Raw genomic sequence first — 12,356 nt, 5'->3', positions numbered from 1 at the left:
ATGGTTGATACCCCAGCAAGCTAGAGCTTCTCAGGGTTGGGGTTCCTTCCCCAGTCCTGAGACCTGGGTGCGGTGTAATTAGACATTGGCCCAAAGTAATTGCTAGATTTGGTTTTATCTTGAGTACTACCATGATTTTTAGACCACATCTAACACAAAGAACTTAATCAGTGCGCCGGTGTGATCTAAACAGAAAGCGTTGTCTATCTAGCATGTAGAGCTTCCAGAAGTCACTGCTGTGCGTGCATCTTCACAGTGGAGATGAGGTCTGGCTGAATTTTTCTTTACCTCATTTTTGGTGGTCTGGACATCCCAGAGTCTGGGTGGGAACTAGTTAACTACTGGTCTGGAACAAACGTTATTTCTGCAGCCCTAAAAGTGACTCTCCATGGTCCCCTTCACTTAGCCTGCATGAGCCTGTTAGCGTTAGGGAGGAGAGAAGATGGCTGCGTCCCTTGTAGTCAGTGCTCTGTATCCGCAGCTTCTGCATCGAGCATTCAACCAATGTGGGTGGATAATAATACAGTATCACCAGATGTGGGACCCATGGATCCGGAGGGAGCTAACAATTTTTCACACCCTTGGTTCTGCAGGGCCAACTGCAGGACTTGCCTATCCTCAATGTTTGGTACGTGCAGGAGGTCCCAGAACCAGTCCCTCTCTAATACCAACACCGAGGGACAGAGGGACAGCTGTATTTTCATCTTCACTCATCCTTAAATAATTCACAATTTCCATTATGATTTCCTATTAACCCATGCTTCAGTTAACATTGCAGGTTTTAGTTTCCTGTCACATTAGGCTTTGTTTATTGTGTGTGTTCATTGCTGACTTACTGATTTGAATAGATCATAGCCTATAGTGTATCATTTGGAATTGTACTTTTCAACCTAAAATGTGGTCAGTGTTTTTGTCAGTATTTATTCTCTGTTGCATTCTAGTTTCTAGCTATATGTATAGTTCAAACATTCTAGTTTAATTGCTTAAATTATTTATATCTTTGCTAATTTTTTGTCTTCCTGCTGTTTTGTCCATCATGATTGTAGTTTTTTTCCCTGGAATTCTGTTGGCTTTTGCAAGGCTGACATGAAGGTGTACATAAGAAATGCTTGTTTTAAGTAGTTGGTCCTTTTATCATGATCTTTATTTTTACCTCTATAATGTAAGTGTTTGACTTAAATTCTATTTTTGTCTTTAATCTTGCTTGCTATTCCAGTTATCTTGATTATATTTGCCTGGTACATATTTTTGCATATCTTTATTTTAATCCTTTTCATGTGATTTTGTTTGAAGATATTTCCTTTGCAAAGAGGAACACTGAGGTGAATTTTTTATCTTTTTAATCCAATCCAATCTCTGGGTTTGGGTTTTTTTTTTGGGGGGGGGAAGATAAGTGAGTTTAATCTGTTTACACTGCTGGTCGTGGATAGATTTGCACTCTGTCCTGCCACTGTTTGTGTGTCATATTTACCATCCTTCCCTTGTTGTTTTCCTTTTCCTCAGCTTTATGTTGTATCAATGGTTTCCTATGTTCTTTCTACTAGTTTGGAAGCTGCAGATTGTATTTTTATTCTTTTGGTGGTTACCTTTAAGTTTTAACTCAAATTACCATAAAATTTTCTCACAAAGACTACATGTGCTCCTTCCAGTACCCATTGAGGGCCTGCTCCTCACCTTGCTGTTGCCTAGAGTTGCTGTCTGGCATTTCCCACATGCAAAGGAGAGTGCTGTGGGTGTTTGCGGAGAAGGACCAGGACAGAGGCTGCGAGTGAGGTGACATGTAGGGCACAAAGGGTGGTTATGAAGGCAAAGAAGGCACCAGCTGGCATGGGGGGGGTCTGAAGAAATGTGTCAATAACTTCATCCACTCTCCACTTCTTCTGATGTTTTGTCAGATTCTAAACTTAATCACCACTATATTTTTAAATTTTTCTTATTTTTTAGAGATAGGGTCCTGCTCTGTCACCCAGGCTGGAATACAGTGGCACAATCACAGCTCACTCACTGGAGCCTCCAACTCCTGGGTGCAGGGATCCTCCTGCCTCAGCCTCCTGAGTAGCTGGGACAACAGGTGCCACCAGACCCAGCTATTTTTTGTGTGTGTGGAAATGAGGTCTCGTCACATTACCCTGACTGGTCTCGAACTCCTGGGAAGTGCTGAGATTAAAGGCATGAGCCAACATACCTAGCCAGTACTCTATTTTTTAAGGTACATATTTAATACACATTCATTTAATATGTATATGCATGTATTTTTATTCAACTCTTTTAAAATGCAGGCATTTCGGGGATCCAGGCATATAGGAAAGCTGAGATGCAGTGGGCCAAGGCAGGAGTATTTCAAAACACTAAGATAGGCCAAGCACGGTGGCTCACGCCTGTAATCCTAGCACTCTGGGAGGCCAAGGCAGGCGGATTGCTCGAGGTCAGGAGTTGAAAACTAGCCTGAGCAAGAGCGAGACCCCATCTATACTATAAATAAAAAGAAATTAATTGGCCAACTAATATATATAGAAAAAATTTGTCAGTATTTATTCTCTGTTGCATTCTAGTTTCTAGCTATATGTATAGTTCAAACATTCTAGTGTAATTGCTTAAATTATTTATATCTTTGCTAATTTTTTGTCTTCCTGCTGTTTTGTCCATCATGATTGTAGTTTTTTTCCCTGGAATTCTGTTGGCTGGGCATGGTGGTGCATGCCTGTAGTCCCAGCTATTTGGGAGGCTGAGGCAGTAGGATTGCTTGAGCCCAGGAGTTTGAGGTTGCTGTGAGCTAGGCTGACGCCATGGCACTTACTCTAGCCTGGGCAACAAAGAGAAACTGTCTCAAAAAAAACCAAAAACACTAAGATAACAAGTAAAATGCAAAAATTTTATTGTTCAGGAAATGTTACAGTCCTTGCAGTTCCAAGCTCCTTTATATGTGCATGTTCTCGTGGCTCATTCATGGCACTAGCAGCCCTTTACTTTTTCCTTTTCTTGGTTGTGATGGCTTTGCCGGGGGACATGGCTGAGTCCTCTTTGGGGGAGCTCATTGTGAAGCTAGAGGATGGGGCGTCCACTGGCTCCTTGATCACAGTGATGTCCACATCATAGTCTTGCCTTTTAGCCTCTTCCTCTCTTAAGATACTCAGCCTAAAAGCAAACGTGAGAAGGTAACTTTTTTCCTTTGAAATTGCAAGACCGGTTTTTGTGCTGCATATCACATACAGTAGACCATACCCGCATTATCAACCATGTTTGTGAACAAAACTAAATTGTCTTCGCTTTGCCTGAAATAGTAAGTGTTGCTGTATTTAGACAGTCCAAAACAAACTTTGCATATATCTAAAGTGATCTGTAAACCGACCTAGCAGCTAGTAAGTGGCCTTATATATTTTTTATTTATTTATTTTTCTCAGCTATCAGCACTAAGAAGTGGCCTTTTAAAATGCGTCATGTATGCTTTTCCTTAAGTGTGAATAACACTTTCTTCAGTAGGCTGAAGGGTATGGAGGGCACTTGGACTGCCGTGACACTGCAGGACTGAGCCTCAGCCATGATCCTCAGAAGGTGCGTGTGCAACACATACTGGTGCTCACCATGTCCCAGGCCATGTGTTCTAGATTCTTTGCCAACTTTAGCTTATTTAATCCTCACAACAGTCCTAGAAGGTTGTAGGGATCAAAGGCCCCTGGCTCCCTAAAGGTTTGCTGAAAAATCACTGACAGGAGGCAGATGGATTAATAGGAGGAAAAGGATGCAGATTCATATAAAAAAAATATATATGGAAGTCTTCAGAATGAAAACTCAAAGATACAGGGGAAATTGTCCATTTTTATGCTTAGGTTCAACAAAGTATGGGCAGCTATGTAGAAATGTGATTGGACAAATAGGGTGTGACCTAATGCTGTTAATAACAGACTGAGTGGGGAACAGCAAGGCCTGTCTAGATTCTGCTTGGCCTCTCTGAGCAGCATCCTTCCTTCTGGGTGTGGGACAGGGCCCTTTCTGGAATAGAGGATTTTGTAGTCAAACAAGCTCAATGAGATAATTACATTATGGCCAGTTTTTTGTTTTTTTTTTTTTTTTTCTGAGACAGAGTCTCGCTTTGTTGCCCAGGCTAGAGTGAGTACCGTGGCGTCAGCCTCACTCACAGCAACCTCAAACTCCTGGGCTTGAGCAATCCTTCTGTCTCAGCCTCCCGAGTAGCTGGGACTACAGGCATGCGCCACCATGCCCGGCTAATTTTTTTTTTTTTATATATATATCAGTTGGCCAATTAGTTTCTTTCTATTTATAGTAGAGACGGGGTCTCGCTCTTGCTCAGGCTGGTTTCGAACTCCTGACCTCAAGCAATCCGCCCGCCTCGGCCTCCCAGAGAGCTAGGATTACAGGCGTGAGCCACCGCGCCCGGCCATGGCCAGTTTTTACATAGAATAATTTTAGGCTTTATGGCTGGCTTTTGGGAAAAGGGATTCTAGCTTTTATGACCCACCTTGGGGAAGAGGGTTTCTGGTTTCTGTGGCTGGGCTCAGGGAAGAATGAGACTGAGGCAGGAGGACAAGGGAGGGTCAGAAAAGAACTTTTGCTTCCGAGGCCTTCATTTTGGTACTGTTTTCTAAGCCTCATCAAGGTATTATCTCCCCCTCACAGATGGGGACCATCCCCAAGGCCACCCAAGTGTCAAGTGCTAGGGCTTGGATTTGAACCCAGGCTGTCTAGATCTGCCACCTGTGCTCTCAGCCACTATTTCCCATTGCCTTTTCATGTGAGCTTTGGGGCACAGGTGTCATCACCAACTTAGCCAGGCAGACCCACAGTTAGCCACTGTCCTCAGTACAGGGTGAGGACGTCACACTAAAAGGAACAATGCTTCCTCTACTCACAACATTTCTGATGCTGAATGTGAGGGGTTTTTCCCCCACACCAACCAACTCTAACACCAGCTGGGTGTCCTAAAATTCAATGAATTCTGACACTGTCTACCTGGAGTTTGCACAGACCTCTTAAGTTAAGGGCTCAGTCCCATATGACAACCCCCATTTCAGACACCAATCCCAAGTCCTGTGCTCTTTCCAACCAGCTATAAATTGTGGGTGCCCATGACCCCCTCCTCAGGTTCATTCCAATAAGTTGCTGGAATGGCTCACAGAACTCAAGGAAACACTATAAAGGATAAAAATGAGTAGCCAGATGATGAGGTACACAGGGCAAGGTTCAGAAGGGTCCCAAGCACATGAGCTTCTGTCCCTGTGGAGTTTGGGGTGCCCCACCCTCCCTTGTGTAGATGTGTTCACCAACCAGAAACTCCAGGCCCCATTGTTAGGGTTTTATGGAAGCTCCATTGTGTGGCATGATTGATTAGATCATTGGCCATTAGTGACTGAGCTCAGTCTCCAGCCCCTCTCCGGGTGCTGAGGGGATGGATGTGGAAGTTTCAACCCTCCAATCACGTGGTTGGTTCCTCTGGCCACAAACCCCAGTCCGAAGCTTTACTAGGGCCCCTGCCTGGCCACCAGTCATCTGGTTCACATGCTAAAGGACAGTCTCACCACTCCTGGGATTCCAGGGGCCTTAGAAGCTCTTATGTCAGGCACCAGGAACTAAGACCACATCTTAGAACAAAAGACACTCCAATCACCCCTGTCACTCTGGATGTTACAAAAATTCTTGAAGTTCTTCCAGGAACCAGGAGCAGAGACCAAATACGTATTTTTTATTATGTCAAAGACACCCTTAGGAAGTGATATACTTTGAATGAAAGTGAAAGAAATCGGCCGGGCGTGGTGGCTCACGCCTGTAATCCTAGCTCTCTGGGAGGCCGAGGCGGGCGGATTGCTCGAGGTCAGGAGTTCGAAACCAGCCTGAACAAGAGCGAGACCCCGTCTCTACTATAAAAATAGAAAGAAATTAATTGGCCAACTAATATATATATATAAAAAATTAGCCGGGCATGGTGGCGCATGCCTGTAGTCCCAGCTACTCGGGAGGCTGAGGCAGAAGGATTGCTTGAGCCCAGGAGATTGAGGTTGCTGTGAGCTAGGCTGACGCCATGGCACTCACTCTAGCCTAGGCAACAAAGCAAGACTCTGTCTCAAAAAAAAAAAATAAAAAAAAAAAAAAAAAAAAAAAAAAAAAAGAAAGTGAAAGAAATCAAAATATTTTATCCCAAAATATATTTATTTGACATATTTTGAGATGGCTGCCAAGAAAGTAAACAGGAGTAGCCCTGTGAAGCTGTCTGTGTGGGGGAAATTGGCATCTGCAGAGGATCTGCACAAGCCAGGCTTTGTCTAGATCGAGGCAGCACAGAGGGTCTGACACCTTAGAAACCCGAGAGTAACACTGACCCCTGTTCTCTGGGGCCTGCTGTCTCCCAGGTTTCATCGACTTAATGACGCGTTTTCTAGCCAGGCCTCCTCTCTCCCTCCCGTAACTGGTCATGCCACTGCAACCTGGTTTATCTACCCCATTCTTTCTGTAACCTCCAGGTGGTTTGTCAGCTCTGTACCCCTCTGGGGGTTGGGTCACCACTCGGGTTCTTCCCATGTACATGTTAATACATTAGTCTGCCTTTTGTGAGTTGATTTTTCAGCGAACCTTCAGAGGCCAAAGGGGAAGTTTTCCTTGGGCCCCTACAAAAGCATTTGGTCCTGAAGCTTCAGGTAGCTACAGAAGACAGGAAAGAAAGATGACAGCCCTTGGAGAGGCAGAGCGGAGGGATTTTATAAAGGTACCTTGCTTCCAGCTCATCATTTTCAATTTTCCTCTGCTGAGCCATTGCTGCGTTATGTAGCCTGTTTTCCTTTATTTTCTCCTTCAGAGTCTCTTCACGCTTATGGGAGTTAAAGAGCGTGTTCACAAAAAAGAAGTACATGTGATGGACCCACGTATTGAGTTTTTCCTTTTGCCCATCCTTGGGTTTTTCTGATTTCTCTGGAATAAAATTTAATCAAGATGAGCATTAACACAATCCTGCAATAAATTTGGAGTCTGTGCATGTTCTAGTTCTGCCCCTTCCTGTGGGGAGCCGAGGCTCCTGCTCCTCTGCACGGTGGGGTGATGCAGGCTTCCCGGGGTCAGCAGGGTTAAGAAACGGCTTCAGTGACAACAGCAAAAAGGCAAGTGCTCTGTAGATGTGGCTAGGACTGTCGACATTCCCTTGGAGTCTCCTTTGGTACCTTTTTTTTCTAAATAGCTTAAGTATTTTGGTTTTCTGAAATTTTAATTTTCCATGTTTCAGAGGGGGAAAAAACCCTCTTGGCTCTTGCTTACACTGTCTTTTGTTTTTGTTTTTGTTTTTTTGAGATAGTCTCACTCTGTTGCCTGGGCTAGAGTGCCGTGGCGTCAGCCTAGCTCACAGCAACCTCAAACTCCTGGGCTCAAGCAATCCTGCTGCCTCAGCCTCCCGAGTAGCTGGGACTACAGGCATGAACCACCATGCCCGGCTAATTTTTTCTATATATTTTAGTTGGCCAATTAATTTCTTTCTATTTATAGTATAGATGGGGTCTCACTCTTGCTCAGGGTGGTCTCCAACTCCTGACCTTGAGCAATCTGTCCGCCTTGGCCTCCCAGAGTGCTAGGATTACAGTCGTGAGCTACCGCGCCCAGCTTGATAAGCTTTTTATTATATACTAAATGCTTATGTTTGTGTTTACAATGATCTGCCCATTATTTTGCCAGAACACAGATCTACTTGTGCTAGGTTTACATTTACCATATGTTTTAATATTGAGGACTAGAAGTATGCTCCTAATTTTCTTTATATTATTATTGGTTTTTTTATTTTATTTTTTTTTGAGACAGAGTCTCACTCTTTTGCCCAGGCTAGAGTGCCGTGGCATCAACCTAGATCACAGCAACCTCAAACTCCTAGGCTCAAGCAATCCTATTGCCTCAGCCTCCCGAGTAGCTGGGACTACATGCATGTGCCAGCACGCCCAGCTAATTTTTTCTATATATTTTTAGCTGGCCCATTAATTTCTTTCTATTTTTAGTAGAGACAGGGTCTCACTCTTGCTCCGGCTGGTCTCCAACTCCTGACCTTGAGCTGTCCTCCCTCCTCTGCCTCCCAGAGTGCTAGGATTACAGGCGTGAGCCACCGTGCCTGACCTTAACTTTGTTTCTTTTAAGGCAGCCTCTCTTTCTATTTATTCACTCTTTTTTTCCTTCTAGTTTGGTCTTTACTTTTGAATTGTTTTCCTTTTATTTCTAATTCTTTCCTGAGTTCTATTATCTCATCCAAGATTTTCTAATTCTGATTTCTGTTGTCCATTATTATTAACTGTAGCTGCTATACTATGCAATAGATCTCAAAAGACCTATTCCCCCATCTGGGATTTTATACCCTTTGACCAACATCCTCCCATTCGCCCAACCCCCAGACTCTGGTTTAACACCATTCTGTTCTCTGCTTCTGTGAGTTTGGTTGTTTTCGGTTCCACATATAAGTGAGATCATGTGGTGTTGGCCTTTCTGTGCCAGGTCTGTTGTACTTAGCATATGTCTGCCAGGTTCATCCATGCTGTCGCAAATGACAGAAAATGTCCTTCTTTTCTAAGACTGAATAGTATTACCGTGTATGTGCACCACACTTTCTTTATCCGTTCATCTGCTGATGGATAGATTGATTCTGTATCTTGGCTATTGTGACTAGTGCTGCAGTAAACATGGGAGTGCAGCTACCTGTCAGGCATAGTGGTTTCAGATCCTTTGTGTATATACCCAGAATGGGATGGCTGGGTCCTAGGGTAATTCTATTTTCAGTTTCCATAATGGACATGCTAATTTACATTCCCACAGCAGTGTGCAAGGGCCCCTCTTCTCCATGTGTTCACCAACACTTGCTGTCTTTCGTCTTTTTGATAATAGCCATCTGACAGGTAGGCGTGAGGTGATATCTCACTGTGGTTTTAATGTGCATTTCCTTCACCATTAGTGATACTGAGTATTTTTTCATATACTTGTTGGCCAATTATATGTCATCTTTTTGAGAAATGTCTATTCAGGTCCTTTGCCTGTTTTTTAATTGGGTTGTTTTCTTACTATGGAGTTGCTTGAATTCTGTATTTATTTTAGATATTAACCCCTTATTAGATATATGGCTTGCAACTATTTTCTCCCAATCTGTAAGTTGCCTCTTGGCTTTTTTTTGGGGGGGAGGGCGGGCAGGGGAGACAGAGCCTCCATCCCCCATGGCTAGAGTGCAATGCTGTCGTCATAGCTCACTGCAACCTCAAACTCCTGGGCTCAAGTGATCCTCATGCCTCCAGCTCCCAGAGTGCTGGGATTACAGACATGAGCCACCAGCCTGGCTGCCTCTTCACTCAATTGTCTCCTTTGCTGTGCAGCTTTATATTGTTTTATATAATCCCATTTGTCTGTTTTTGGTTTTGTTATTTTGTTACCTGGTTACTTGTTTTATTACTTTGTAAATCCCACAAATTCTTTTCCTTTTTATTCCTATATATACCTTGTTATCACCAACTTGGAACTTCCTTCCTCTTAATATTTTCTCTACTTTCTCCATATTTTCTGACTATAAGTATATGGGAAAGCTAGTATATTAGGTTTTTTTAAATTAATACTTCTATTTTGTTAACGAGCCATCTCATTTAACTCTTATTTCTAATGGCTTTTCAGTTAATGCTCTTACATTTTTCTAGGTAGATAATGAGATCATTCATTTATTAATCCTTTCACTCAAATATTTATTGAGTCCCTAGAATAATGCTTAGCATTGCTTAGTCTCCAGGGATATATTAAATAGCAGTGATTAGAACCAAGTCTCTGCTTTCTGGACACTTCCATCCCAGGAATGAGGGAGGTCCAAAGGTTTCAAGTAGTGACACTGCAAAGAACAAAACTAAGGCAGAGCAAGGGAGCAGATGCCAGGGTAGAGTGCTACTGTGATGGGATGGTCAGGGAAGACCTCTTTCATGAGGTGAGATGGAATATATTGAATGCTGGCCACGGTCCCCATAACCAAGTTTATTATGGTCACTTGGTTGTGTTGTCTGAAAGGCCAATAGTCCTTGGGTTCCATGAATAGCCTTAATAGTTCATCTATAGCCTTCCTATCTGAAGGCTAAATATAAAAACTTTAGTTCATACTCTCTCTTTGAGGAACTTAAATAAACTTTGCTGTTTTTTTGGCTTAAAGCATTGTTATTAAAGAAAAAGAATGTCTGATGACAACCTCATTTTATTCCCTTTATGAACGACTTGGTCTTTTTGCCTGGACACCCTAAGGTTTACTCGATTCCCCTCCCTCCCTGGAGGTTTTAATTAGAATTTGTCGGTGTTGGTAATTCTGGGTCAGTTTTCTCAGGTTTACAGATGTCCTTTGAAATCTTTTCTAAATCTTTTTATCTTAGGAAAATGTTGTTAAAGTATAGATCTTAGTGTTTGTTCTGTTCTACCGCTTTAGTGTTCTTTTAAAGGGATTCCTATTGGGTTAGGAATCTTGTATATCTGTTATTTCCTCGTGAATCCTTTTTATCACTTCATGTCTTTTTAGCTCATTTTGCAACATATATTGAACATCCCTAATCTGAAAATTTGCAACCTGAAATGCTCCAAAATCTGAAATTTTACATGCTGACATGATGCTCAAAGGAAATGCTCATTGGATCATTTCAGATTTCACATTTTCTGGATTAGAGATTCTCAACCAGTATGTATAAGATAAATATTTTGAAGTCCAAAAAAATTTGAAATCCAAAACATTTCAGATAAGGGATATTGTATTAGGTGACAGTTTTCATCCGTTTTATGGGCCTTTCTGTTTTTATGCTTTCACCATCCATTATTCTGCTGCTTATTTTTTCTTATAATGTTATAATTTTATTTTGGATTTGAACACAAAAGTGGTTCTCCTGAATTTTTAGGGTATGGGTGAGTGAGAGGAGGCCCTATACTTGGAGATCTTTTGCAGCTACTGCCCTATCCCTTTCCACCTGGACCTCCTTTGCCTCACCACCCCAGCCTGTACAGTGTGAGTTCTTCTCTTCACACTTTCTCCTCAGCATTGGGCTTTACCTGGAAGGAGCTTTGGTTTGTGAATTGCAAGAGTCCCCAAGGCCCAGCTGTCTCCCCACCTCAGACCTCACTCTGCCCTGTGTTCCACCCCTCCATGTGTTAGAGGCTCTTCTCAGTTCAGCCTGCTGTGCTTGCCCAGCAGATACCCTAATTGCTTCTCATTTTTATATCTGTTACTTTCTCTTGCATTCTTTTTACATTCTCATGCCATGCAGGTTTTGTAGTTAGTGTTTTGTCCCTATCTACTCATATGTTGGTTTTCATGGTAATACCTTGTCACAAAATATGGTTGTATATACAACAGTATGCAGCTTATGGTTGCTTGGTTTTGCTGTTCTAATTGCACTGTCTTCATGTGGAGATCTAGAGAGATGAAAAAAACTATACAAATGCCATTCCCATCTTCCCAGAATCCCCACTCTAGGTGGTTTCCACGTCACCCTCTGTTTCCTATAATAGTTTAGAACAGTGGCCTATTATTTTTGTTTTTTATCTTAAGTTTTCATATCTTAGTTGTGCTAATTTTGTTAAATTAACTAAATGGCTTTTTATAATTCTTGTATTACTGCTTTCTTAAAATTTTTAAAGTATTTGCTCATAAAAATTGGGGGGTAAATTTTGACCATTTTTTTCTCCATGATTATTCAGGTTTTCTACATTTTCTTGAGTCAGCTTTTGTTATTAATATCTTCCTAGAAAATCACTTCAAAATTCCAAATTTATTAGCTTAGGGAGTTGTCTATAGCATTCTCTTGCTATAATTTTTACTTATTTATTTATTTTTGAGACAGAGTCCCATTCTGTTGCCCAGGCTAGAGTGCCCTGGCATCTGCCTAGCTCACAGCAACCTCAAACTCCTCCTGGGCTCAGGCGATCCTCCTGCCTCAGCCTCCCGAGTAGCTGGGACTACAGGCATGCATCACCATGTCCGGCTAATTTTTTCTATATATTTTAGTTGGTCAATTAATTTCTTTCTATTTTTAGTAGAGATGAGTTCTCGCTCTTGCTCAGGCTGGTTTCAAACTCCTGACCTTGAGCTATCCTCCCGCCTCGGCCTACCAGAGTGCTAGGATTACAGGCGTAAGCCACCGCGCCCGGCCTCTTACTATAATTTTTAAAACCTTACCTAGGGTTATCAACTTTTTCCTTCCTACTTGGCATATATGTTTTACCACTTTTATTCAGATTATATCTATTGTTAAGGATATCTTTTTCTTTTTCTTTTTTTTCTTTTTAGGAGGAGGGAGAGGTAGGGGGAGAGGGAGAGAGATCAAGGATGTGTATTTTTCTTAATGAACCAGCTTTTGGAGTGATAGTCTTACAATTCTTGT

The 12,356-nt window shown here is 42.3% G+C and overlaps 1 protein-coding gene across 2 annotated transcripts in view; it reads right to left on the bottom strand.

Annotated features, from left to right (window-relative positions):
- Positions 1 to 2,869: 2,869 nt before the first annotated feature.
- RSPH10B (radial spoke head 10 homolog B) overlaps positions 2,870 to 12,356 on the bottom strand; it is a 52,590-nt gene continuing 43,103 nt past the window's right edge. For both annotated transcript variants that reach the window (XM_012758825.3, XM_012758826.3), the window contains 2 exons: positions 6,720 to 6,918; positions 2,870 to 3,135 (listed from right to left, as the gene is read on the bottom strand). In XM_012758825.3, the coding sequence (XP_012614279.2) occupies positions 2,964 to 3,135; positions 6,720 to 6,918 (371 nt within the window). In that variant the 3' untranslated portion in view covers positions 2,870 to 2,963. The remainder of the gene's footprint in view (positions 3,136 to 6,719; positions 6,919 to 12,356) is intronic.

This window comes from Microcebus murinus, chromosome 19, assembly GCF_040939455.1.
Source record: "Microcebus murinus isolate Inina chromosome 19, M.murinus_Inina_mat1.0, whole genome shotgun sequence".
In the NCBI taxonomy this organism is placed as follows: Eukaryota; Metazoa; Chordata; class Mammalia; order Primates; family Cheirogaleidae; genus Microcebus; species Microcebus murinus.
Note: the sequence above shows the minus strand (reverse complement) of the source record. Positions and strands in the feature narration are given on the sequence as shown.